Source organism: Globicephala melas, chromosome 13, assembly GCF_963455315.2.
Source record: "Globicephala melas chromosome 13, mGloMel1.2, whole genome shotgun sequence".
NCBI lineage: Eukaryota > Metazoa > Chordata > Mammalia > Artiodactyla > Delphinidae > Globicephala > Globicephala melas.
In genome coordinates this window covers 78,206,046-78,230,346 of record NC_083326.1, presented here as the reverse complement: position 1 = coordinate 78,230,346, position 24,301 = coordinate 78,206,046, and the positions used below count along the sequence as shown (strand labels likewise).

Genomic DNA, 24,301 nt, shown 5'->3' with positions numbered 1-24,301 from the left:
TTAATGCCCCGCTTTAGTTCCTGACTGCTGCAGTAACAGATTACCACACTCAGTGGCTTGGAACAACAAAAATCTATCTTTCAGCTCTGGAGGTCCAAAGTCCAAAATGGGTCTCACAGGGTTAAAATCAAGGCCTCGAAGAGCTGCCTTCCATTCTTGGGGCTCTAGGGGAGAATCCGCCCCTTGCCTCTTCCAGCTTCCACAGGCTGCCTGCCTTCCTTGGCCCGCAGCCCCTTCCTCTGTCTGCACAGCCAGCAAAGACCGGGTGGTTCTTTCTCACATAACATCCCTCAGCTGCCTCTTCCGTACCCAGATCTCCCTCTGCCTCTCTTCTGCCTCTCGATTCACTCGCCACCTTCCTGTGGCTCTCGCCTCCCTTTTATAAGGTTCCTTGTGATGCCGTGTTGGGCCCACCCTGGTCATCCAGGGTAATCCCTCCACCTCTAGAACCTTAATCTAATCACAGCTGCAGAGTCCCTTTTGCCATGTAAATGTTTACTGTTTCTGTGGATTGGGGTGTGGATATCTTTGGGGGACCGTTATGGAGTTGACCACACCCACAGTTACAGATATGGACACAGAGGAGGCACAGTTAGTCCCCAGGGCCGTGTGGGCTCTCAGGGGGCAGAGCGGGGCTGAGAGCCGGTCTGTCGGTCTTCAGAGGGCGTGGCCCCCAGCTCCCGTTCCATTCACGCTGGCCTGGGTCCCCGGCCTTGATGCTGAGGAGTTTGCGGGAGAGAAAGGAAGCGGCCGCCACGGCATCGAGGTTTCTTTCCCAGCCGCTGTTTTGGGAGAATGAGCCAGTTTGGACAGAGGCCCCTGGAGAGAAACCTCTAGATGGTTTTATCTCATTGTTTCTGACAAGCCTCTTTTAGGCTGGTTTACATCAAACGTCTTTCATTTGCCTTGCCATCTGGGCCATAGGTTTACTGTGTCACCTGAGATATGGGGTCAAAAACAGCATCATTTGAGGTGCCTGGGGCCACGGTCGGAAGAGATGTTGACCTGCAGATAAGGTGGAAAATCCCCAGTTTTGCTCCTCTTCTTGGAAAAACATGATCTTTGTTGCAGAGGGCGATACTGTGTGTACACTAGTGCTTGGGCCTACTGCCCCAGAAGCTAGAGAGGTGCTAAATGTATCCTTAAACCCCTGAAACACCTTCTCTTGACGTCCAGACTGACTCTGCTACTGAGGCCTGCGGACCTCGTTGATCTTCATTGCCATAGGTGATGTTAGTAGTGATGTTGTAGCTACCATTCACTGGGGGCCTGTGATGTGCTGGAGTCTGAGAAAATTGTTAAGAAACAAAAGATGGGGGTTAAGAGCCTGAACTCTAGAGCCAGCCTGCCTGGGTTCACATCAGCTCTACTTAACCTCTCTGAGCCTCAGTTCCCTCATCTGTAGGAATGGGACTGATCCTGAACTTGATTAAATCAAAGATGCCATCCATTAGAATATGCGCCGTTTCTTTTATGTACTACAAAGAAAGACGGGCCGAGCCCGTGAAACTGTGACCTGTCATCGAATGCAAAACACATTCTGATTTCAGAGATGTTAGTTACAATGTGAGGAAATGCACATTGGAATCAATGAAATACCTCGAGAGCACCCACCTCCTGCGGCTCTTGTGCTTAGGCTGGTGTCAGGCACATAGAAAGGGCTCAGTCCACGTGAGCTGGTATTGTTTCTGTTGTCCCCATTTTACAGATGAGGAAGCTGAGGTTGAAGTCACTTCCCGGGGTCACCCGACAAGCAGTAAATGGTAGAGTTGGGATTTGGGCTCCCTCGGCTGTGTGTCTCTTTCATGGCCCCCAAATCATGTCCAATAACAGGGTACCCACACCATGGATGAGATGAGAGATCAGGAACAGGCTGGCACCATGGCCGTGTGCCCGTGAGCAGGTCCTCCACCCCTCTGGGTCTCCACATTCTCACCTGTAGGAGGTGGGTGATAACGTGGACCCTGCAGGGATGCTGGGAAGGATGCCTGGATGTGAGAAAGGTCCCACATGTGCTCAGTCAACCTTCATCCTCTCCTCGCTTCCCTTCCCCACCACCCAGGCACAAGCAGCTTTTAGGGCACTGGCGTTAGCCACAGAAATCCCGAGCTCGGAGCAGTTGCCGTGGATAGTTGGACTGACTTGCCTGGACAATTGGAGCCTTGGGCACCCTGGACACCTGCCTAATGCCTGCTCCTGCTTAGAGCTCAGCCCTCACCTTCAACTCAGCCTCCGATAAACACCTGAGCCGGCACAGCCAGGCCTGGAGCCCCTCATTCCACTGTGGATGCTGCCCCTCGGGGCTGTGTGAAGCGTTTAGAAATAGTTACCTGGGGTGTCAATATTGGCTTCGATTTGAAAGCTTAACGCTGTTGGATTAATTGTTCATCCTTTCCTCGCTGATTTTTTTTTTTAAGTAAATTGTTCTTGGAAGGATAACGTACCTGCCAAAGTGTTCAGATCCTAAGAGCACAGCCTGATTAATTTCCACTAAATGCACATCCATATAACCAACGCCCAAATCAAAACGCAGAGCATCACCTGCCCCAGCTCCCCCACCCCCTCTCCATCCTCCCCACCCACCAGGGTCGCTGCTGTGCTGACTTCTAACACATGGGCCAGTTTTGTCTGCTTTTGCACTTTATATAAATGGAGTCATTGAGTGTGTGTGTGGCTTCTTTTGCTCAACATTAGGTTTAGAACTTCATGTCTTTTGCGGTTAGCAGTAATTTGCTTATTAACAGTCCAGTATGAATATATTTTGTTATACGGATATATCATAATTTATCCATTTTTCTGTCTGTGAACATTTGGGTAGGTTCCAGTTTGGGGCTATTATGAATGGGTTGCTATTAACATTCTAGAATATTCTAGTACATTCTGGTACATGTCTATAGGTGAACATGAGTGTGCATGCCTTCTGGATACATACTTAGGAGATGAATTGCTGGTTATGGCTTATTTGTATATTTCACTTAAGTAAAAGTGCCAAGCTGTGGTCGTACCAGTTGATATCTTACCAGCCAGTGTGCGTGCGTGCGTGCGTGCGTGTGTGTGTGTGTGTGTGCAGGGGCTCCAGATGCCATAAGGTAGTGAGAGAAGCAAAGACTTTGCAGCTGCGGCTGGAAAGGAGGATGTGAGCAGGGAAAGGAGACAGGGATGGACGTTTGGAGGCTGCAATTTCTATGCAGTTACACTGAGAGTCTGGGAGGCTTGGAGCCTGTTGGCTTGGCCGTCTGCAGTGGGGACATATTTCTTCTGGGCTCTGGCCTGTCATGAGTGTAGGTGGCTATTCAGAACAGAGTCTCCAGGGGAGGGAATCCACCCACCGTCTCCGCCATCCTAATACTTAAACATCACTGTGGTCTAATTGGCTGTGCAGCCCACTGCCCCCCTCCACCTCACCTCCAGCAGTAGCAAACCCAGTGCCTGAGACAACAAGGCGGGGACGGCCCTGAGTCACCATGGCTGCCCCTCGCCGACGTACTGGGCAACCCTGGACAGGCGGGCGAATCAGGCTCCCTGTGAGTCAGCTACCCTGGGAATCTCACCTCAAGCAGGTGAAGAAACGAATCTCAGTTGAAGATCATGGATGATTATAGGTGGCATGGTGGGTAAGTGGATACGTGGATAGGTGATAGACGGACAGAAGGATGTGATGTGTGTATAAGTACGTAACTAATTAATAACTTGCACACAAGTGTGTGTATGTTCACCATTGTATTGATCAGTCACCACCTCTCACAATAGCCAGAGTTTCACGAATACTTGCTGTGTTGGGCATGGAGAGTTGCCTACACCTTGACACGCCTGATTCCGTGTGATTCTCCTAAGAAACCTTGTAAAGCAAAAACTGTCGGCCTCGTTTTACAGATAATGAAACTGAGGCTCAGAGAGGTTAGCTCTCCTGCCCAGGGTCACACAGCCACTGACTGACAAACCACGGTTCTAAGACAGTCTGACTCTGGGCCCCTGTTCTAACCAGTGTGCTCCACTCCCCACCTGCTCCTTCTCTCATTCGGTCCTCATACTAACTCTGTGGGTGGGTATCATTAGTTCCCTTTGATAGATGAGGAATCGGAGGCCCAGAGAGGTTAAGTAACCCATCCAGGGACACAACGACACATGGTAAGTAAAGAGCAGAGCTGGGATTCAAACAGATCCCTCTGCTACCTGAGTTCTGGCTATAACCACACAATTTCAGCTAATTCAAGCCCACAGCAGAGCTCGGTAACTACTAAACGAATGAATACAAAGCCAAGAATATTTTAGCAATCAAGTCACAGATTAAAAGAAAAATTCATGCCATCATTTAGACATAGATGGAAAATGAACTTTCCTAATGTCATTCCTTCTTCTTTCAGCCAATATTGGATGTGATGAACGAGACGTGATGCTAGGGGCTGGGGAATGCTATGGTGAATCTAGAACTCATTCATTCACTCGTTGATTCATTCACTCATTCATTTGCGGACTGTTTATTGAGTTCCTGGTCTGTGTGCGCCAGGATTCAGGCTCATTGCAGAGGAAAAGGATGGGTAAACACACTGGCAATTAAATGAGGTGTTACCGTCACTGTATAACATCCTTTTTCATCTTGTCATTCATCTTGAACCACTGGTGCTCGAAATGAGCTCAGTGAGGCTGAAAATAGTTTGAAAACCCTCTATCCAGACAGGCGTCTGCTTTGGGGGAGTGTTACTGGTGTTTACACACCCCTGTCTAAAGGCTTGAATACATTATTCACTGATGGTACTTAGCACACATCAGCGACCGCTTCGCTGGTCTTTCATCACTTTCCCCACACACCAGTGGATCCTGGCAAGTGAGAGCAGCTGGGCCGAGGGGCCGGCAGAGTGCCGTCTGAGTGCTGTCTGAGGACCCCAGAAGTTATCAGTTTACAAGCAGATTTTTGCCTGTGAGAGCCTGTGTTAGACGGTACGTGGCAAAGCCTGCTTCTGGGCTAGGCTAGACTCTGCACGTGTCCTTGGATGCTGGGGATAGCTGATAAAGATGTTAAAGAACACCAAAGGAGTTGCTCCCAGAACCAGAACTGAGGTCCAGTGCAAGGCTGTGGTGGCTTAGTATCTCACAGGCATAATAGTGGCACGTCCACACACACCCACTCTCTATGTGTCACTTTTGTGTGTGTGTGCCGCGTGGCTTGCGGGATCCTTTTCCCCCAACCAGGGATCGAACGCGGGTCCCGGCAGTGAAAGCACCGAGTCCTAAGCACTGGACCGCTAGGGAATTCCCTCTATGTGTCACTTTTAATAACCGTTGTGTGTGGCGCTTATCGCAACAACTGCCCACAATTAATTGTGTCCTTCTGCTTTCCAGCCTCTGTAAGGGCCGGACACTCTATTCTGTGGTCAGGGATGCCAAGATCGTCTTGGATGTCAACAAAACGAGGCAGATTGCCCAAGAAATTGTGAAGGTACCGTAGGGTCTGGGGCCTCCTCCCTGAACCTCAGAAAGACCCCTCCTGAGACTCATGGTCTGGCTTCAGATCAACAGTCTGGGCTTAAAAGCGATTAAACTTGACCTGCACGATACCAGGCCAGATACAAGCATGAGGGATGGTCTACTAATGTTTGGTTTCCATCTGGTGCCCCATCATCATGATAATTGGGTGTGTGCAGAGACCCGGGGCGGGGGGAGGGACTCTTCTCATTGATAAACTCCCTTACCCCTTGAAGCCTTGAATTCCCATGAATGTAAGCCATCTCTCTCCACAGCTGCTGGGGAGGCATCAAATTGGTGTTGTTTGGGATTAAAACAAACAGGAACATCCTGTGTTTTCTGGCGGGTGCCTCATTAGTCCATGGTCTTCAGGTTTTTATTTCCCATCGGAAGTGTCAGGACTGAGCTGCAAAAAGAAATAAAAATGTGACTGCTCATTAAGGCAAAAAGAGAAATCTAGACGTTTCACCCTTAAGCTTGACCTCTCACAGCCCCTTCTCCATGTTCTTGATTATCGCCTTGTGATATGTCTCTTGAGGCGCACAGTGAAATTCTGCAGTTGTGTGGGTTAAGTAGATCTAAGGAGCAAGTCTCCTGCAGTTAAGTTATTTTGCAGAATGGAAGTGGAGAACATGGCCGATGGGATTCCTTACTCTGGGGGCCTCTTTTCAGGTTTGTCCCCGCCCCTCTCCCTCTGGGGAGACCTTCCTTCGTTTCTTCTTCAGGAAGCAGAAGAGCTTAGATGGAGATGGTTTTGCTATGATGTGAGGGGGGTGGCAGATTTCTGTCTTGGGGACCCTGCCTGTTCCCACTCGCCATGCCTTCTCCACCCCACCTGCAAACCTTGGCATTTGGGTCCCAGATCTGCAGCTGTTCAGTGCGGTTTCAGTGGAAGGGCAGGGCGTGTGAATCGTGACCCCGAGCCAGGCTGGCCGTGAGCGCGTGGGTGTCCTCTGGCAGCTCCCTGTACCCTTGTTTCTTGCAGGGCATGGGCTACCTCCACGCCAAGGGAATCCTGCACAAGGACCTCAAGTCCAAGAACGTCTTCTACGACAACGGCAAAGTGGTGATCACAGACTTTGGGCTCTTCAGCATTTCCGGGGTGCTGCAGGCTGGCAGGTGAGAGGTGGTAGGAGGTCCCAGAGGGGTTCTTGACAGATGACGGTCAGGGGATGAGAAGTCGCCCAGATGGCTTCAGTGACCTAGACGTGATGCTGGACCTGAGGTCGCTTAGCTGCGCGGCTAGGCTGCTGAGCCCATGATGCAGTGCGGATGCCCGGGTCACACTCTGAGTCCCATGGGGCCTGTCTTGGAAATGGCGCCTTTGAATGGGCACAAAGCATGCTTCAATCCTGCAACGCCCTTGCCCTTGAGTTTCACTGGAAGACACTCTCCTTACTCCAAGCACGCACATGGAAGCTGGGCTCCCCCAAGCACCGTTGCTCAAAGTGTTCTTATGAATCCCGTTGGTTTAGCACAGCAGGAGTGTAGTTAAGAGCAAGGGATTGAAAGTCAGACCCACCCGGGGCCCAACTTGACTCTGCCACTTACGAACTGTGCCTTCACTTTCCTGCAAGAAAAATGGTGGGTGTGATGATTCCTGCCTCAGAGGGTCATTACGAGGGTAGAATAAGACAACACACAGCAAGCATCCAGCACAAGGCCTGGAGCACATCAAGCACTACAAAGAATACTGGGTTGGCCAAAAAGTTCGTTCGGGCTTTTCTGTACCATCTTATGGGCAAACCCGAACGAACTTTCTGGCCACGCCAGTGGCTTCTGTGGAGTTGTTGTAATTAGCATTAATTTGCTTATACCTCCTCAGTATCACCCAGGAGGGTCATTAACTATTGTTAAGTAATAAACTCTCAGCCACCACTCACCCTGGAGCAAGCTACCTTGAGTTGACCATGTGAAAAGCAGCCTGATCCCAATTCAGAAGGTCTGCCCTTTGTGACTTTTAACTTGGAGTGTGTGACACACACACACACACACACACACACACACACACACACACACACTTTAAACCCAGCATGTTCTCTCTAATCGTGCCTCTTTCAACAAATGGTACGTCTCTCCAGAAAGGCAGCACCCCCCAAGCCCTGGTTTCTCTCATTGTACTTCCATTTCAGCTGCTTTGGAGAATCCCTGATCCCTTTGAGGTACACCCAGGAGCCCCCCAACAAAGTGAATTTTGTTCATGCTCTGTAATACCTTGAATCTCAGTCAGACCCTCTGAAATGCGGTGGAGCCTGATCTAGCTGTTCCTGTGTGTTGTAGTAACAAACAGAAGCTTAAGGGTTTTTTTTAGAGTTTACTCCACCCAAAGAGATTCATCTCCAAAACTACATCTAGTCCCTAAGATAAGAAAGTAAGTAGACAGGAAATTAACAAACGGATCAGTGGATAGATGGAGAGAGTCATCAAGTCAGAACCCAAGAAGCCAAGAACCCACTTAGGTTCCAGTTTACTGGTTGGGGAATCGCTCCCTCCCTGTTTCCATTGCCCCAGGCCAACGACAGAGGAAGCAGTTGTTGACATCACTATGAGCCCAAGTACTTGTGTCAAGACAAGAGGTTTAGCAGGCGTTGTCTTCAACCTAGCTCAAGGCTCTTAAGAGAAAAAAAAATCAGATTCCTCCCTCCTGGTGGCAGGTCCACACGCTTTCTCCTTGTCAGTGGCTTCTCCCCCAAAAACCAGAGGGCCTCTGATCTTTTCCCTTTATTTATTTATTAAAATTTATTTATTTATTTATTTTTGGCTGCGTTGGGTCTTTGTTGCTGCATGCAGGCTTTCTCTAGTTGTGGCGAGTGGGGTTTACTCTGTTGCAGTGCACAGGCTTCTCATTGTGGTGGCTTCTCTTGTTGTGGAGCACAGGCTCTAGGAGTGTGGGCTTCAGTAGTTGTGGCACGCGGGCTCAGTAGTTGTGGCATGCAGGTTCAGTAGTTGTGGCTTGCGGGCTTAGCTGCTCCGCGGCATGTGGGATCTTCCCGGACCAGGGCTTGAACCCGTGTCCCCTGCATTGGCAGGCGGATTCTTAACCACTGCGCCACCAGGGAAATTCCTGATTTTTTCCCTTTAGATTCATGGTTTTCTGAAGCCACAGGGAGACGAGAAAGCAAAGGGAAAAGGAATGACCTTCAGCTCATTCATGAAGGCCCAGTGTCAACCAGGAAGGGAGTGCAAGTCAAGGGCAAGGTGGCTTCTGGCCTTGTCGCCCAGACAGCACACTGCCCCCGCCCCCACCGTGCCCCAGCCTGGCTGTCAACGCAAACCCAGTTGGTGTTGCAAGAGGCCAGGGAGCCCTCAGCAATCTCTCCCAACCAGAGATCCACAGCGTCTGGCTACCCAGGAGTAGCCATTGGTGGCTTCCTGTGCTTTTTTCCCTGTTGGAGGGAAAATAGGGCTTAGTTCAGAACTTTGCTCCCAAATGGTGTGCTATAGAATTCGTGTGGAATTGTGGTTAGGAGTTTAGTCGCTGGAGTTTTAAAGACTTGCAATCAAACGGATGTTAGTTCTTTCCCTTGTTACCTTCATGGCTTTGGGAGGGTCACTTAAGCTCTTTGAGGCTATTTCCTGACCCATAGAACAGGGGTGATATCCACCTGATTGTGGGCACATAAGAATTAAGTTGGGTGGACAGCCTGACATACAGGAGGTACTCAGCAGGAGTTACTTGCCTTCCTACCCTTCCCTCAGTTAGACCTTGGGGCATTGACAGTGCTGGGTGCCCAGAAAGGGGAGCTCAGCCGAGCCTGGGGCAGGGGTGGGGGTAGCAGTAAAGTGAGCACGTCCTGAACATCCATACAGATGCCAGAGCTTCCCCTGAGCCCGTCCCCGGCATTGCCTTGCCTACAGCTGTTCTACCATCGTCCAGAAAAGGTGTCATTTGAGATGCCAGTGGTATCATGACAGTTGCCCACAGGCTGTTATTGATCATAATAATAACCATAATGAAGATGATTTGGGTTGGTCACTGATGGGTCCATCACCATGGGAACAGGACACCCCAGGGTGTCTGTGCCAGGCCTGGCTTCCAGCCCCCTCTAGGCACATGCTCACGTCCGCCCCAGGATGATGGTTAGCGAGTGGCCAGCACCCTCCTTCCTGGCCCAGCCCTACAATTCCAAACTGCCCCAGTGAGTCAGGAGGAGGCAGAAGGGGCTGTTGGATGAGATGGGAACAGGGACGTTTGCCCTTTTGGCAACAGCGTTCCACTCCACCCCACCCCTCAGGGCCTGGTCATGCCAGTGGGGTAGCATGATATGTCCCCACTACACTGATGTTCTTGGGGTTTCTAGAACACCCCAAAGAGGGCCTGCCTTGGGCCTTTGTCCTAACTTCTCTCCTGCCTGGAATACTCTTCTCCTTGTTTGTATGGCTGGATCCTTTATGTCATGAAAATCTTAGGAATACTCTTCTCCTTGCTCGCATGGCTGGATCCTTTATGTCATGACCTTCTGCCTGGCATACGCTTCTCCTTGTTGGCATGGCTGGATCCTTTATGTCATGATCTCCTGCCTGGAATACGCTTCTCCTTGTTCGCATGGCTGGATCCTTTATGTCATGATCTTCTGCCTGGCATACGCTTCTCCTTGTTTGCATGGCTGGATCCTTTAGGTCATGATCTCCTGCCTGGAATACGCTTCTCCTTGCTCGCGTGGCTGGATCCTTTATGTCATGAAAATCTGAAAATCTTAGCTCACATTTTACCTAAAGTCAGCTCCCTCTTATCTTTGACACATTCTCCTATTTTAATCTTTCCTATTTAGATAATTCATTTGTCATCACTTTCCCCTACCAAAGTACAAGCTCCAGGAGGGCAGGGACTTTGTCAGTCTTGTTCACTGCTGTGGTCCCAGTGCAGAGAACAGAGCCTAGGCAGAGCGGGTGCTCATAAATACAGTCGGTCCTCATTATTCGCGGATTCCATATCTGCAAATTCACCTACTCGCTAAAATTTATTTGTAACCCCCAAATCAATACTCACGGCACATTCACAGTCATTCGTGGCCATGTACAGGGTGGTGAAAAACTTGAGTCAACTGATGCACATGTTCCCAGCTGAGGTCCAAGGAGAGGACGCTGTGCAGTTTTGTTTCAGCTCTCATCAGCGATGACCAGAGGATGGAGAAGGGATGGTGCAGTGCGGGGCAAGGAGCTCCAGCTCTGGGGCCAGTTGGATGGGTTTTGCAATTCTGCCCCCTGGTAGTGGGGCAGCCTCAGGGCAAATCACGTAATACTTCTGAGCCTCGTTTTCTCTTGTGTAAAATAAAATAGACTAGGATGAATTGTTTTCAGGATGTAAGATTATAATCTTTTTGAGATGTGTGCATGCGTGTGTATATATACATTTCCTCCAGGAGCAAAAACTCAGTTTTCACTAATTCAGTGTTTGCTGAGACTTTATAGAACATAAGCGCCACGAATAACAAGAATCGGCTGTATTTGTTAAATGAAGATGGAGAAGGGGGCGCCTCAGAGGCGAAGGGACACGATGACTGTTTGGGTGTTGGGTGTCTCTCTCCAGATCAGCCTTTCCTGCACCTCCCACTGAGTCTTGGCCTCAAGTACAAGGTCAGGCAGTGCTTGATGGGGGGCTAGGGATGGGGGAGGAACACAAGAAAGCCAGCAGAGATGGTCCAGGGACTTGGGGTCCGTGATGGAGGACTGGTCCTCCCTGGGCTGTGAAACGGGGCTCACTCTGTGCTTTGCTTCTCCAGGCGTGATGACAAGCTGCGTATCCAGAGCGGCTGGCTGTGCCACTTGGCCCCGGAGATCATCCGCCAGCTGTCTCCCGACACAGAGGAAGACAAGCTCCCCTTCTCCAAACACTCGGACGTCTTTGCGCTTGGGTAGGTGGCCCACTCTGGCTTTTGAGAGCCCCAGCCTGGGCAGAGGGGCACTTCCCAAAACATTCCCTTAGTGCTTCTGGAAGGGACAGGGCATCTGTCTGCGGAGGAAGAGGTGGCTGGATTTCTGGGTGAGTTAGGGGGGATCTGAGTGGGCTGTAGTAGAGAGACCCTAGCAAACCTTCATGCCTGGTTTCTAACTGGTTGTGTGACCATGGCAAGTTACCTGATTCATTCATTCATTCGTGCAATAGCTATTTACTGGGTGCCTGTTCTTAACAAATTGTCAAAAACTTAGTGGCTTAAAACGACCTTTATTATCTCAAGTTTCTGTGGCCAGGAATTTGGGCTTGGTTCTGAACTGGCTCAGGATCTTGCATTAGGCTGCAGTCAAGATGTTGGCCAGGGCTGCGGTCTCATCTGAAGGTTTGACAGGCTGAGGATCCATTTCCAAGGTGGCCTGCTCACATGGCTGTTGGCAGGAGGCCTCAGTTCCTCACCACACAGACCTTTCCAAAGGCTGCTTGAGGGACCTCACAACACGGCGGCAAGAAGCTGCATTGCCTTTATGACCTAGTCGCAGGAATTGTACATCGTCACTTCTACCGTATTCTGTTTGTTAGAAGCAAGTCAGCAAATCACAGGGAGGGGAATTAAGCTCTACTTTTTACAGGAAGGAATATCAAACAATTTGTGGACATTTTAAAACCACCATAGGTCCCTATTCTCTCTTGTCTGGTGGAAGACAGACAAGGAAACAGGTTTTTTTACAAAATTCTGTGATAAGTGCTATGCTGGGGATAAACACAGGACTGTGGGAAGAAAGGAGGAACTAAATCCAACCTGGGAGATCAGAGAGAGCTTCCTGGAGGAGGTGACTCCTGAGCCTGTGTTAAAGATTGAGTGTAAGTAGTCCAGGTGAGGGTAAGGTGAAGTGTTCCAGATAGAAGGAGCATATGAAAAGCAACAAGGGTGAAAAAGAACAAATTGCCCACAATGGAGGAATATGTGGGGAGCAGGAGTGGAGGGAAGAAGATGAAGCTGATGGATGGAGAATCAGGAAAAAATGAGCCTGGGGTGGTGAGATGAGGGACTAGAGAGGAAAGAAGGCATTCTGCAGGGACCTAGAGGCTGAGTTAAGGAGTTTTCATCTTCAGGGCAGTAGGGAGCCACTGATGGTTACTGAGCAGAAGAGTGACTTTTAAAAGTGTATTGAGCACATAATCACACTCTGAGCTTTAGAACAATCACTACTGTGTTGAAAACGGAAAGGAGAAGGACAAGATTGGGGCCAGTTGACCAACCCAGGGGGGAGATGCTGAGATTCTCTGCTGAATCAGTGCCAGGGGGTGTGAAAGCTGAGATTGGACATAAGAAGCAGCATTTTGCGGGTGGAAGTGATAGGGCTTGATTGTTGGTTTAAATGTGGGTGATGCCAGATATCTGCCTGAAGCAACTTGGCAGACAGTAGTGTCATTCACCAAAGTAGAGACCCTGGAGGTGGGGCAGGGTTGGGCCACGCCAGAAAGGCAGAGACAGCAGATTTGGACACAGTGAGTGTGAGCCGCCTTGGAGACAGCCGAGGGGAGCAACCAGAAGGCGGCTGAAGCCACACATTTTAAGTTTGGGAAAGAAGAGTTCAGGACTTGGCGGCCAAGAGAGTGACTGCAGCCGTGGGAGGGGATGAGGTGTCTTTGAAAGTACAGAGGAGGGAGAGAGGGTCCAGGGCACAGCCCTGAGATGCAGGTCCGGACGCTCTGAGAAGGTGCAGCAGGAAGGCTTCCGCGCGCCTGTCCCTCAGATGGCCATGCTAATCCTCACCTTACCTCGACCGACCGCGGGGGCGGTTACATGGACTGGCAGAGATAAGCTGGGAAAGCTGTTTGGGAAAGTTGGAGGCTTGCAGATGTGTGCAGTTAGATTTAGCGCCACCAAGAGATGTTACAGAGAATATCTTCCCCGGAAAAGCACCCCTGCTGCGTGCTCTCTATAAATCGGGGTGGGGGCAGTGTTTGCGGCCACATCAGGATCCTCGCCATCTGTCACTTGGGCCCCTTAAGAGGCTGTCACTTGCCCTGATTAGTTTATGCCCAAATCTTTATCTAGTTAGATATTGTTATCTGAAACCAAATTGCAATAATTAAGTTGGTATATTTTACTATCAGTTTAGCAAAAGAAAAAAAAGAATGTAATTAACAAAATGTACCAAAGTAAGTAATTGGTTTTCCACTGGAGTTTTAATCTTTAGCAATTTTTTTCCCCTTCAAGCGCGTTTCTCTTGAAAGTTAGGTTTGAAAGGAAGTTTTAATGAGGCTTTTATTCCTGACACTGTTGAGTTCCGAGGGACCTGGTGCTCCCGGTTTCCTGCCAATTAGCTGCATCTTGTTGCCTGGGAACATCATGCTGGGGCACGACTTTGAACAAAAATGGGCCTTAAAAGTGTATTGAGCACCGTGTTAAGTCTGTGATGGGTGCTGCCTCATGGCATCTTCAGAAGCACACTTTGAAGCAGGTACCATTGTTCCCAATTGACAGATGAGGAAACTGAGGTTCCGAGTGGCTTAGTGACTTGCCTTATGGTAATTAGCAGTGGAGCTGGGAGTCAAACTTGGGACATCCTGACCCCAGGGTTGGAGCTTTAAACCGCAGAGCCCCCAGGCTTGAGAGTCATTTCACTACTCAAAGCCCTACTTCCCTCAGCCATAAATCAAAGATAATAAAGCCCATTGAGATGTTCTAAGGATCGAATGAGAAAACACCTGTAAGGCACACAGCACAAGGCCAAGCTCCTGATAGGCTCCCTTCCCCCCTTCACATGAGTGGTGCCTACACTCTGTGTGTGCCTCCTTCACTAGGCCCCAACCATCAACTAGAGGGTTGCCCTCCCAAATAGTTCACTGCCCCAATTACAAAGGACCCTCAAATGGGATGGAGTGTAGGTTTCTCAGTATAGCATAATGGCCAGTGGTGTAATTCTGTAGTCAGATGGCTTCAACTCTGGCTATACCTCTTATTTTGCTGTATGACCCTGGGTAAGGTATGTAACCTTTGTGAGCCTCAGTTTCCCCAGCTGTAAAATGGAGCTGATAATAGCACTTCTTGTTTAAAACGTGGGTTTAATTATTATTCGGGTTTGATGAGGCCAATAGATCAGGAAACAACTACCACTGGATAGTTTGTTATTCACAGTCCCCAGAAGGAGAGGGCACATCATACGACGCAGGGCCACACGGGGAAACACCAGGGTCAGTCAGGAGGCAGAGGGAGCAGGAAGAAAATGTGGGCAAGAGCCGTTATTGTGGTTTTCTCGGGAAGGAAGGGGCGAGGCAGGGTAAGCAGGCTTAGCATTGGCTAGCTTAACTAATTTCAGTGGGCTCTGGGGTATGGGGGCTGTCCTGAGTAGGGAAGGGGAATATTGGCCCTGAGCCTGATAGAGGAGATGGAGGGATGGTGGAGGACTTTGGATTGTTTAGTTTGCATATGAAAAGCACACTTACAGGTCAGTCCTTTACTATCTCTAGGAATTGGCTAGCCCTGGGAGGGGCAGTCCTGCCAGGGTCAGCAAGGCCCCAGATAGCAGAACATCAGAGTAAAAGCCATGCTAATACACCTCCCCCATAATCATAGTAAATACAAAAGGCTAAGATTAGTGTCTAGCGCAGAGTGAAAACTCAATAAGTGTTATTGTTTATGATGAAAAGAACTAGAATCATCCCGCACGTAACTTGAGAACTTCCTGACCACCTAACTCAACATCCCAACACCTGAGCATCACCACCCCTCCTCGCCCCAGAGGGATGAGAAGATGCTGAGAGGCGGAACCCTAGAAATAGCTGGTTTGATACAGTCCTCTATCAGTAAAAGGGTAACTGAGTGCTTCGTGCTCTTTAAAGCAAATTTACATAAATTATCTTAGGTTAGAAGAAAGATCATTTCTTAGGATGGTTTCAGTTAGTCCCTGAGTTGGGAAGTCTCAGTGAGTTGAGACCTATCCCCACCGTACAGCTCAGTGACACCCCAGCATCCTCTGAACACCCCGACACATGCACCATAGTCCTCACTGCCGCCCACACCTCCCAGCATCACTTAGGCACTGCCCAGCCCATCTCCCCATCCGTCCCCACGTGCCGCTTACTGCAGCAGGCAGTCGTTTCTTCCATCATTACAACGTCGTGATTTATGAAACAGACGATAACATAGTCGATCTCTCTAGAATAATTCCGGCATCGAGTTGTTCTGGCATTCAGCCTCCCAGATAAACATTCTTCCACAGCAGTTTTATCATCATTCTCATTTGGCAAGTAGGGAAACCTGGATTCAGAAGGGAAGCAACCTACCCAGTGACATATTACTAGCATAGAATAGAATCAGGACTTGAACCCAAGGCAGTCTGACCCTCAGATTGTTTTTTTTTTCTTTCCACTATTTCAAAGGAAGTTTCCTTCTTAGAACACACAAATATAATAGAAAAAAATTCTGTCCTTTCTATCACTGAGAGGGAGCCCTTGATAGAAAAAAATTCTGTCCTTTCTATCACTGAGAGGGAGCCCTTGTTAACGTTTTGCTGTGTTGCTCTTATTCTCCTGTCCATACATATATAGTGGTATTTAAAAAGCATAACATACCTTATATACAGTTTTGTGTCCTGCTTTTTTCACTTAAAATTATATTTTGAGCATTTTTTATGTCAGCAAAATTTCTTTGAAATGTTATAATAATAATAATAAATATCTTAGTTTATGGATTTACCATAATACATGTAACCAGTTATTTTTTTAATCTTTATTGGAGTCTAATTGCTTTACAATGTGATGTTAGTTTCTGCCGTACAACAAAGTGAATCAGCTTTATGTGTACATATATCCCCATATCCCCTCCCGCTTGAGCCTTCCTCCCACTCTCCCTAAACCACCCCCCTAGGTGGTCACAAAGCACCGAGCTGATCTCCCTGTGCTGTGCAGCAGCTTCCCATTGCTGTTTTACATTTGGTAGTGTGTATATGTCAATACTGCTCTCTCACTGCGTCCCAGCCTGCCCCTCCCCCCATGACCTCAAGTCCGTTCTCTACATCAGCGTCTTTATTCCTGCCCTCCACTAGGTTCATCAGTACAATTTTTCTAGATTCCATATATATGTGTTAGCATACGGTATTTGTTTTTCTCTTTCTGACTTACTTCACTCTGTATGACAGACTCTAGGTCCATCCACCTCACTACAAGTAACTCACTTTCATTCCTTTTTATGGCTGAGTAATATTTCATTGTGTAGATGTGCCACATCTTCTTTATCCATTCATCTGTCGATGGACACTTAGGTTGCTTCCATGTCCTGGCTATTGTAAATAGTGCTGCAGTGAACATTGTGGTACATGTATCTTTTTGAATTACGGTTTTCTCAGGGTATATGCCCAGTAGGAGGATTGCTGGGTCGTATGGTAGTTCTATTTTTAGTTTTTTAAGGAACCTCCATACTGTTCTCCATAGTGGCTGTATCAATTTGCATTCCCACCAACAGTGCAGGAGGATTCCCTTTTCTCCACACTCTCTCCAGCAGTTATTGTTTGTAGATTTTTTGATGATGGCCATTCTGACTGGTGTGAGATGATACCTCATTGTAGTTTTGATTTGCATTTCTCTAATGCTTAGTGATGTTGAGCATTCTTTCATGTGTTTGTTGGCAGTCTGTATGTCTTCTTTGGAGAAATGTCTATTTAGGTCTTCTGCCCATTTTAGGATTGGGTTGTTTGTTTTTTAGTTATTGAGCTGCGTGAGCTGCTTGTATATTTTGGAGATTAATCCTTTGTCAGCTGCTTCATTTGCAAATATTTTCTCCCATTCTGAGGGTTGCCTTTTTGTCTTGTTTATGGTTTCCTTTGTTGTACAAAAGCTTTTAAGTTTCATTAGGTCCCATTTGTTAATTTTTGTTTTTATTTCCATTTCTCTAGCAGGTGGGTCAAAAAGGATCTTGCTGTGATTTATGTCAGAGTGTTCTGCCTATGTTTTCCTCTAAGAGTTTGATAGTGTCTGGCCTTACATTTAGGTCTTTAATCCATTTTGAGTTTTTTTTGTGTATGGTGTTAGGGAGTGTCAATTCTTGTTATTGAACAATTGTATTATTGCTACTTTTTTCAGTGTTCTATATAATGGTGTACAGAAGATCCTTGTCATTGAGTTTTTGTCTGTATCCCTTATATTCCCCTTACAATAGTTTCCTAAAATTACAGGCATGGGGTCAGAGATCCTAGCCGCATTATATTAGACTGTTCAGGTTCTAGCTTTTGATTCATTTTAATTCAGGCACCAGAGAAGATATCCTGGGATAAGCATGACTTCTAAGACATTGACAAAGCTTTATGTACATCTTAGGTAGCAGAACACCAGCCCTGTGAGGCAGAAACTAGGGGGCCAGAGTGGTTAGCCAGCAGGCTGACTGGGTGGGCGCGTGTTGGTAAGGGGACACGGAGTTGCGAGGGACGTATCACACCCTTTAACAATGTCTGCCAACAGGACAATCTGGTATGAACTCCATGCCAGAGAGTGGCCTTTCAAGACCCAACCAGCAGAGGCAATAATCTGGCAAATGGGCACAGGCATGAAACCCAACCTCAGCCAGATTGGCATGGGAAAAGAAATCTCGGTAAGTCCCGGGATAGTGCCAGGTCTGGGGGATGAGGGGAGAAGCAGACACAATTCTGGGCCTTCTTTTTCCTGCATGTTAATAAGGTTGCAAACGCTTTCCTGGAGGGTGACAGAAAGCCTGCGCACAGACTCGTCAGGTGATCATGTGGAGCTTAGAAGGCAAAGCTTTTGAACTGTGCCTGCAATTCAGGTTCCTACTATCAGGGCACAGTAACACTTGGCCAGGTTTTTCCCAGCAAGGGATTGCTGAGCCTAGTAGAACCAGTGAATCCCTCTTTTTCTGTTATTTTTTAAAGACATACATTAAGATACCACTGGTAGGGGCTTCCCTGGTGGCGCAGTGGTTGAGAGTCCACCTGCCGATGTAGGGGACACAGGTTCGTGCCCCAGTCCGGGAGGATCCCACATGCCGCAGAGCAGCTGGGCCTGTGAGCCATGGCCACTGAGCCTGCGTGTCCGGAGCCTGTGCTCCGCAACGGGAGAGGCCACAACAGTGAGAGGCCCGCATATCGGAAAAAAAAAAAAAAAAAAAGATATCACTGGTATTAATGATTCTAATTTTATTTGGATCTCCATAAAATTTTTAAGGCATTATCCAACTCAGAACAAGACATGTGGAAACAGAGAAGCCTGAGTATAAATTAGTAATCATCCTCTAAAACACATCAGGAAGAATCCTGTTTTGATCAGAAGCTAGATGTGTCAGGGAAGGCATAATTATCCGGTATGTTTTTAAGGATTACCTGTCTCTAGATTTCCTTTCTCAAGTGAGGCAATTACTAAGAGTAATTTTCCTGTCTGTGACTTTAAGGGCGCTTATAATATTAGGATGTGGATAGAAGCTTCAGGATTCCCTTTTCTCCCTCCTTTTTGAGAAAAATGCCAAGAAACTCCTTGGGGAGCATTATTGATTTCAATGTATCCCAGACCTTCTCTAATAGGATTTACCTAGTTTGCTATATAGGCTCAGAAAGTGGATGAGTAAAAGGATGTTGCAATGGATGAGTGATGCATGGCTGGATGGTAGATGAAGGATAAATACATGGACTGAGATGAATAGATAGATGGATGGGTGGGTGGATAGATGCATGGGTGGGTGGATGGATGGATGGGTGATGGAGGAATCTGGCAGTGCAACAAATGGGTAGACAAACAGACAAATCCAATGAGATGTCAAGGAGTAATCAAGAAGGTACTAGTTACGTTAAATCACCATCTTGGTTTCTTTTAGGACATTCTTCTCTTCTGCTGGGCCTTTGAACAAGAAGAGAGACCTACCTTTACCAAGCTTATGGACATGCTGGAGAGACTGCCAAAGCGAAACCGCCGCCTGTCTCACCCTGGACATTTCTGGAAGTCTGCAGAGTAAGTGTTCCCCCTTAGCATCTCTCCCCACTGCCCTGTCCTCTGGCCTTTGTCACCTTTTTGCTCCCCTCCCCAGCTCCTCTGCCAACCGTCTCCTTTCCGTGTACCCACCTCCCTCCCCAGCGTACTACCCTTCCCCACCGTGTTTCTGTTCAGGGGAATCTCCTCTGCAATTTGGGTCCTAGAGGCTGCCGTACAGGGCCTGGATCCCCGCGGTTACCATGGCTGCCTCATTGCCTGTTTCCTCCTGATGAAGGTTGATGCCCCAGTAAGTCTGAGCATCACACAATGAGGTGGTACCCTGAACCCACCAAGCCCTACCTGTCAGCTATTCATCAAAGTAGAAAAGTCCTGGGGTGTACCTATTCACGGACTATAGACGGGCAAGGTGTCTGTGTCCTATTCCTGTACCCACGGCAGACATGACTAATCTATCACAGTGCATCTGCCATCACTCAGTGGTACTCATCAGCAGTTATTTAGAATCAGTGCATGGATGCCTTTCCTGGCCATTCCAGATTTATCCAGCCTCCTTCTTTTACACATGGAGAAACCGTGGCCCAGAGACATTCAGCAACTCACCCACATCTGCATGGGGTGTTGGTGACAAAGCTGGGGACACAGGTCAGGTCCCAACTCCCTAGTCTAGAGTTTGCTCTCCCCACAACATCAGCCCCTCTAGACTCCTCACTCACACTCATCGGCTTTGAGATGGTCACTCTGCTGCTGTCGTCCTTTCAGAAACCACCTGGGTCGGCAGTGGATTGGGGGAGGGCTTGGCTACGGTAGGCCCAGGATCTGGGTCCTGTCTAGGGCTTTGTAATTTGCACAGGGGACCAACCAAGAGGTCTCAGCTGCAGCTGGCACATTCCCAGGAGGAGAGCCGCTAACTCAAAACTCGCCTCTGGGATCTTGGGTTTGCCCCTCCATGGCTCCATCAGAGGACCTGGCATTTCTAGAATCCCAGTGTGGCTTAACACGTGGTGAGCTGGAGGCAAGGCTGGGGCAAGCCTGCGTTCCAGAGCGGTGCATCTCAAAATTTAATATGCATTCATATCACCTAGGGACTTTGTTAAAATGCGGATTCTCATTCTGTGCGTCTGGGGTGGGGCCCAAGATCTTGCATTTCCAAGGTGACACCGACACTGCTGGTCCATGGACCACCGTTTGGGCCTGTGTTGTCCCCAAACAGCCACATACCACATGGGGCTATTGAACACTTGAAGGGGGTGGGTCTAGATTGAGATGTGCTTTGAGTATAAAATCTACACTAAATTTCAGACTCAGGAGAAAGGAAATAATGGTTAATCCCTCCTCTCCCTAACCCCTAATCTTCCATCCACGTTCTGTCTGTACGAATTTACCTGTTCTACATGCTCCCTGTAAGTGGCCGCGTACAATATTTATCCTTTTGTGTTTGGCTTCTCTTACTCAGCATGTTTTCAAGCTTCATCCACGGTGTAGCATATGTTATTAGACCATCGTTCCTTTTTACGGCTGAGTGATATTCCGTTGTAAGTCTATACCACGTTTTGTTTGTTCATTAATCTGTTGACGGAGGCTTGGTTTGTTTGCACCTTTTGGCTATTGTGAATAGTGTTGCTGTGAACATTGGTGTATAAGTGTCTGTTCAAGTCCCCGCTTGCAGTTTTTTTCCTCGCCACGACCACCAGCACGACCTCCATCATCTGGGCACCACTCATTAGACACGTGTGTGATAGGTGCTGTGTCAAGCATTCTGTCTGCATTATCTCACTGAACCCTCAGGGCCTCCCTAAGAGGTAGTCTGGTACCCCCAGAGGAGGCACAGAGAGGTTAAGTGCCTATTCACAGGTCACACAGCTAGTAAGGAGCAGAGCAAATATTGGAACCCAGATGGGTCTGGACCCTAAATCCATGATCTTGACCCCTCCATTCTGCTGCCTTCTAGGCAAAGACTGCCTGTCTTTCTAGAACCATCCTGGGAGAGTGGGCATAAGTTCTGCCCCTGACAGCCCAGACCCTGGCTCAACGGTAGTCAGCAAAGCCTCCACCCACAGCTGGAGTCTATGGTGTGGGTCTTTTCTCACCTCCGCTTCCTTTATCTCCATCCCTTACTGAGCATTCTCAGCAACTCCACATGGCACACGGGCTGGTGTTCTGGTTCCACGTGGCCTCAACCCAGCTCACAGCTGGGTGACCATCCTAGTCCAGAAGCTACATGCTCCAGTGAGAAGAGCCTGCTGCCTCCTGGCTGTACACCCTTGGGCAAAACACCTAACCTCTCTGAGCCTCATCTGTAAAAACGGTGCAATGTGCCTTTCTTGCAGGCTATCCTCAGGTTTAAACGAGATCAGGTATGTGAGTTGCTTGGCACAGAGCCCAGCGCATAGTAGCCTTTTCTTGTGGAGGGCGGGAACAGCTCATCTCAGACCACCTGACCTCCGAGAGGGCGCTAATTCACAAAAGATGGCGTTGTCGTACCCATGTGACCTCTTGCCACTCTCTCCCTTCTCTCCGTGCTCCAGGCTGTGACCACTGGACAAAGGGACAGCGCTCAGCTGCCTCAGCTCCCAAGCCACCTCTCCTCCCCTGCTCTGCCCTCTGCCAGCTCAGGAGGCCAGAGGCTCACCATCAGAGGGTACCGACCCCGGCCGGCCTGGGAGCGCTGCACGACTGAGCCCGGCAGCTTCCCCGCACCCCAGACCCACGCCTTCGCTCGGGCAGGGGTAGGGACCCCGAGCCAGGACTTCATGGGACCAGCCAGGGAGATGCGGAGTTGATCAGTGAGGCCCAGGGAACAGTGTAGACGAGAGAACTTTGGGCTGCATGTGGAGCCCCTGGGCCGTGGAGGCTAGGGCAGGGGTCCCACGCGGGCAGGCTCACAGGACCGGTCTGTGTGTGCGTGTGTGTCTACGTGCGCGACACCGTCCGCTCTCGATTGCCCTTCGTGACGGGAGTCAGGCTGCCCCAGGTCCAGGGCTGAGCGCCCATCAGCTGTTTCGGTGTCTGTGTGGTGGGTTCCAGCTGTGCTCTCTGGAAAGACGGGACGGGAATGCAGAGCTGAGCGCGCGCTTAGTGGAGGCTACGGGGCCGAGATCTGGGCGGGAAGCTCAGCTGTTCCTGTGCAAACATCTGTTCTCGGAGGCCCCCCCACCCCAAGCCTGTCAAGGTTTGGGCACCTCTGCGTATCGCTCCGAAGTGCATGTCTTCTGCGCTCTGGGTCTCTCTGGGCTACGCTTCCCCGTTTCCGCTGCCCTCTCCGTTCTGTGACAGCCTCGTCCCCTTTCTTGCTCGCTGCCCCCCACTTCCATTTGGAAAGCACAGTGGCTCCCTGGCCAAGATGACTTCAGGGGGCTCCTTCCAGCTCACCTTCATCCATGACGGCCCCCTGAAGTCTGAGCCTTGGGAACTGGGGTTCTGGGAGGGGGAGGTTCTAGGACATTCTTTTTCCCTCCCTCTGCCCTGGCACTTACACCAGCAAGTTTATCCACCACCATGATGGAGATGGGTCGTTGGGTTCGGTGTGTGTGTTGGGTTACAGGGCGTGTGCACGGCATCTTGTTTGCAAATGACCCCTCCCGCGCTCCTGCTGCTTCACCCTTAAAAAGTCCAGCTGGGGAGGCGAGGAGGGCAGCTCTTTGTCGGGGTTCTGCATTTTCAGCTCCAGCTGGTGCTGAACCGCAGAGCGGCTCCCCGTTTGACGCCTCTGCACACTCAGCGCCCCTGCCTTCCATCCCTCACCTTCACTCCCCACCTGGCCCAGCTGCTCTTGCTGTAACCACACCAGGGTCCAGTGTTCTGCGCGGAGGTCGCTGGGAGCAGGTCAGGTGCAGAATGACGGGGAGGGCCTCCGTCTTACGTTCCTTACCTGACAAGGGAATGTCTTACGTTCCCCAAACCCTGGACCCCATTCACCTGACCAGGCATCCGAGGGAAATCTGCCCCCCAGCAGGGCGCTAGCAGGACAGCTGGGCATTAGGCAGGAGGCCCAGGCTCTGCCCACAGTCCCGCCGTACTTCTTGGGCACTGCCCAGCCTTGCTTCTGGTCGCCACCTTATCTAGATGTCTCCCTCAAAGAGAGGGGACCTCCGACTTCAAAAACCCACCTGGGCTCAGACTCAACGTCCAACCAGGGATATGGGGATCTTCCCCACTTTGGTTCACGCTCTGGGGGGCCAAGCCTGCTTCCAAACTGGGAAAAATGATGAGACCGGTCATGCTTCCCGAGACCCTGGCTGAGGGAAACCCCAGAAGGCCTTCCTGGTTACTTTCCCAATGCTCCCACCTGCCTGGGACCAGAGGCTCCAGGCCCCCATGTGAGCCATTCCTAAACATTCCTCTTCTGGGGCATCTGTCACTGTGGCCCTCAGCCCATCATTTGCGTGTCTGGAGGCGTTGACACGTGTTTGCACAAGGCCCAGCTGCTTTGCTATCGCTGCGGGCAGCTCTTGTCAGCGGCCGCCGCGCTGTTAAGGCAGGTCACCCAGCGGACCCGCCCCAGACCTGAGCCGGGGCCTCCTGAGGGTCTCACATCTCTTTAGCCCTATCAGACTTCTTGGGTCCGTGGACCCCAGTCTTTATCATGGACCTCTGTGTGTGCGGGGGGGGGGGGGCGGGAAATAAGCAAGGGGATGAGCAGACAAGGTCAGCTCCCGGAAGCTGCAGCCCACTCCCTCTTGCCTCCATTGTTTCCAGAATCAACTAACAGGGCCACCCAGAGCCTTTGGCAGGGCCCAGCAGCATCTCCACAGGCTGATTTTTCCATTTGTTCACAAGCACCAGCTTGAGGTTAGGGGCGGAGCCTGAGGGACCCAGGGAGAAACCCCAGCTTCCCCTGCGCCTTTGGAGCTTCTCTGCCTGCAGAACAGGGTCCCACGTCACCTGCTCTCGCCTTGCCGCCTCCCTCTTTTCCCAGGTCTTTACTTTGTTCCCTCCTTCCTCAGTCTCCGCTGTAGCCAGTCCAGCCCACCCCGCACCGCCCTCCAGCTGCACCACCCTGAA

General features: G+C 49.8%; 1 protein-coding gene across 4 annotated transcripts in view; it reads left to right on the top strand.

Annotated features, from left to right (window-relative positions):
• Positions 1 to 23,896, top strand: part of KSR2 (kinase suppressor of ras 2) — a 404,863-nt gene extending 380,967 nt beyond the window's left edge. For 3 of the 4 annotated variants that reach the window (XM_060310061.1, XM_060310063.1, XM_060310060.1), the window contains 6 exons: positions 5,341 to 5,437; positions 6,449 to 6,582; positions 11,187 to 11,318; positions 17,822 to 17,951; positions 19,185 to 19,318; positions 21,826 to 23,896. In XM_060310061.1, the coding sequence (XP_060166044.1) occupies positions 5,341 to 5,437; positions 6,449 to 6,582; positions 11,187 to 11,318; positions 17,822 to 17,951; positions 19,185 to 19,318; positions 21,826 to 21,832 (634 nt within the window). In that variant the 3' untranslated portion in view covers positions 21,833 to 23,896. Of the gene's footprint in view, positions 1 to 5,340; positions 5,438 to 6,448; positions 6,583 to 11,186; positions 11,319 to 17,821; positions 17,952 to 19,184; positions 19,323 to 21,825 lie in introns of those variants that run through there. The other variant, XM_060310062.1, reaches the window with a different exon arrangement.
• The last annotated feature ends 405 nt before the right edge of the window (positions 23,897 to 24,301 follow it).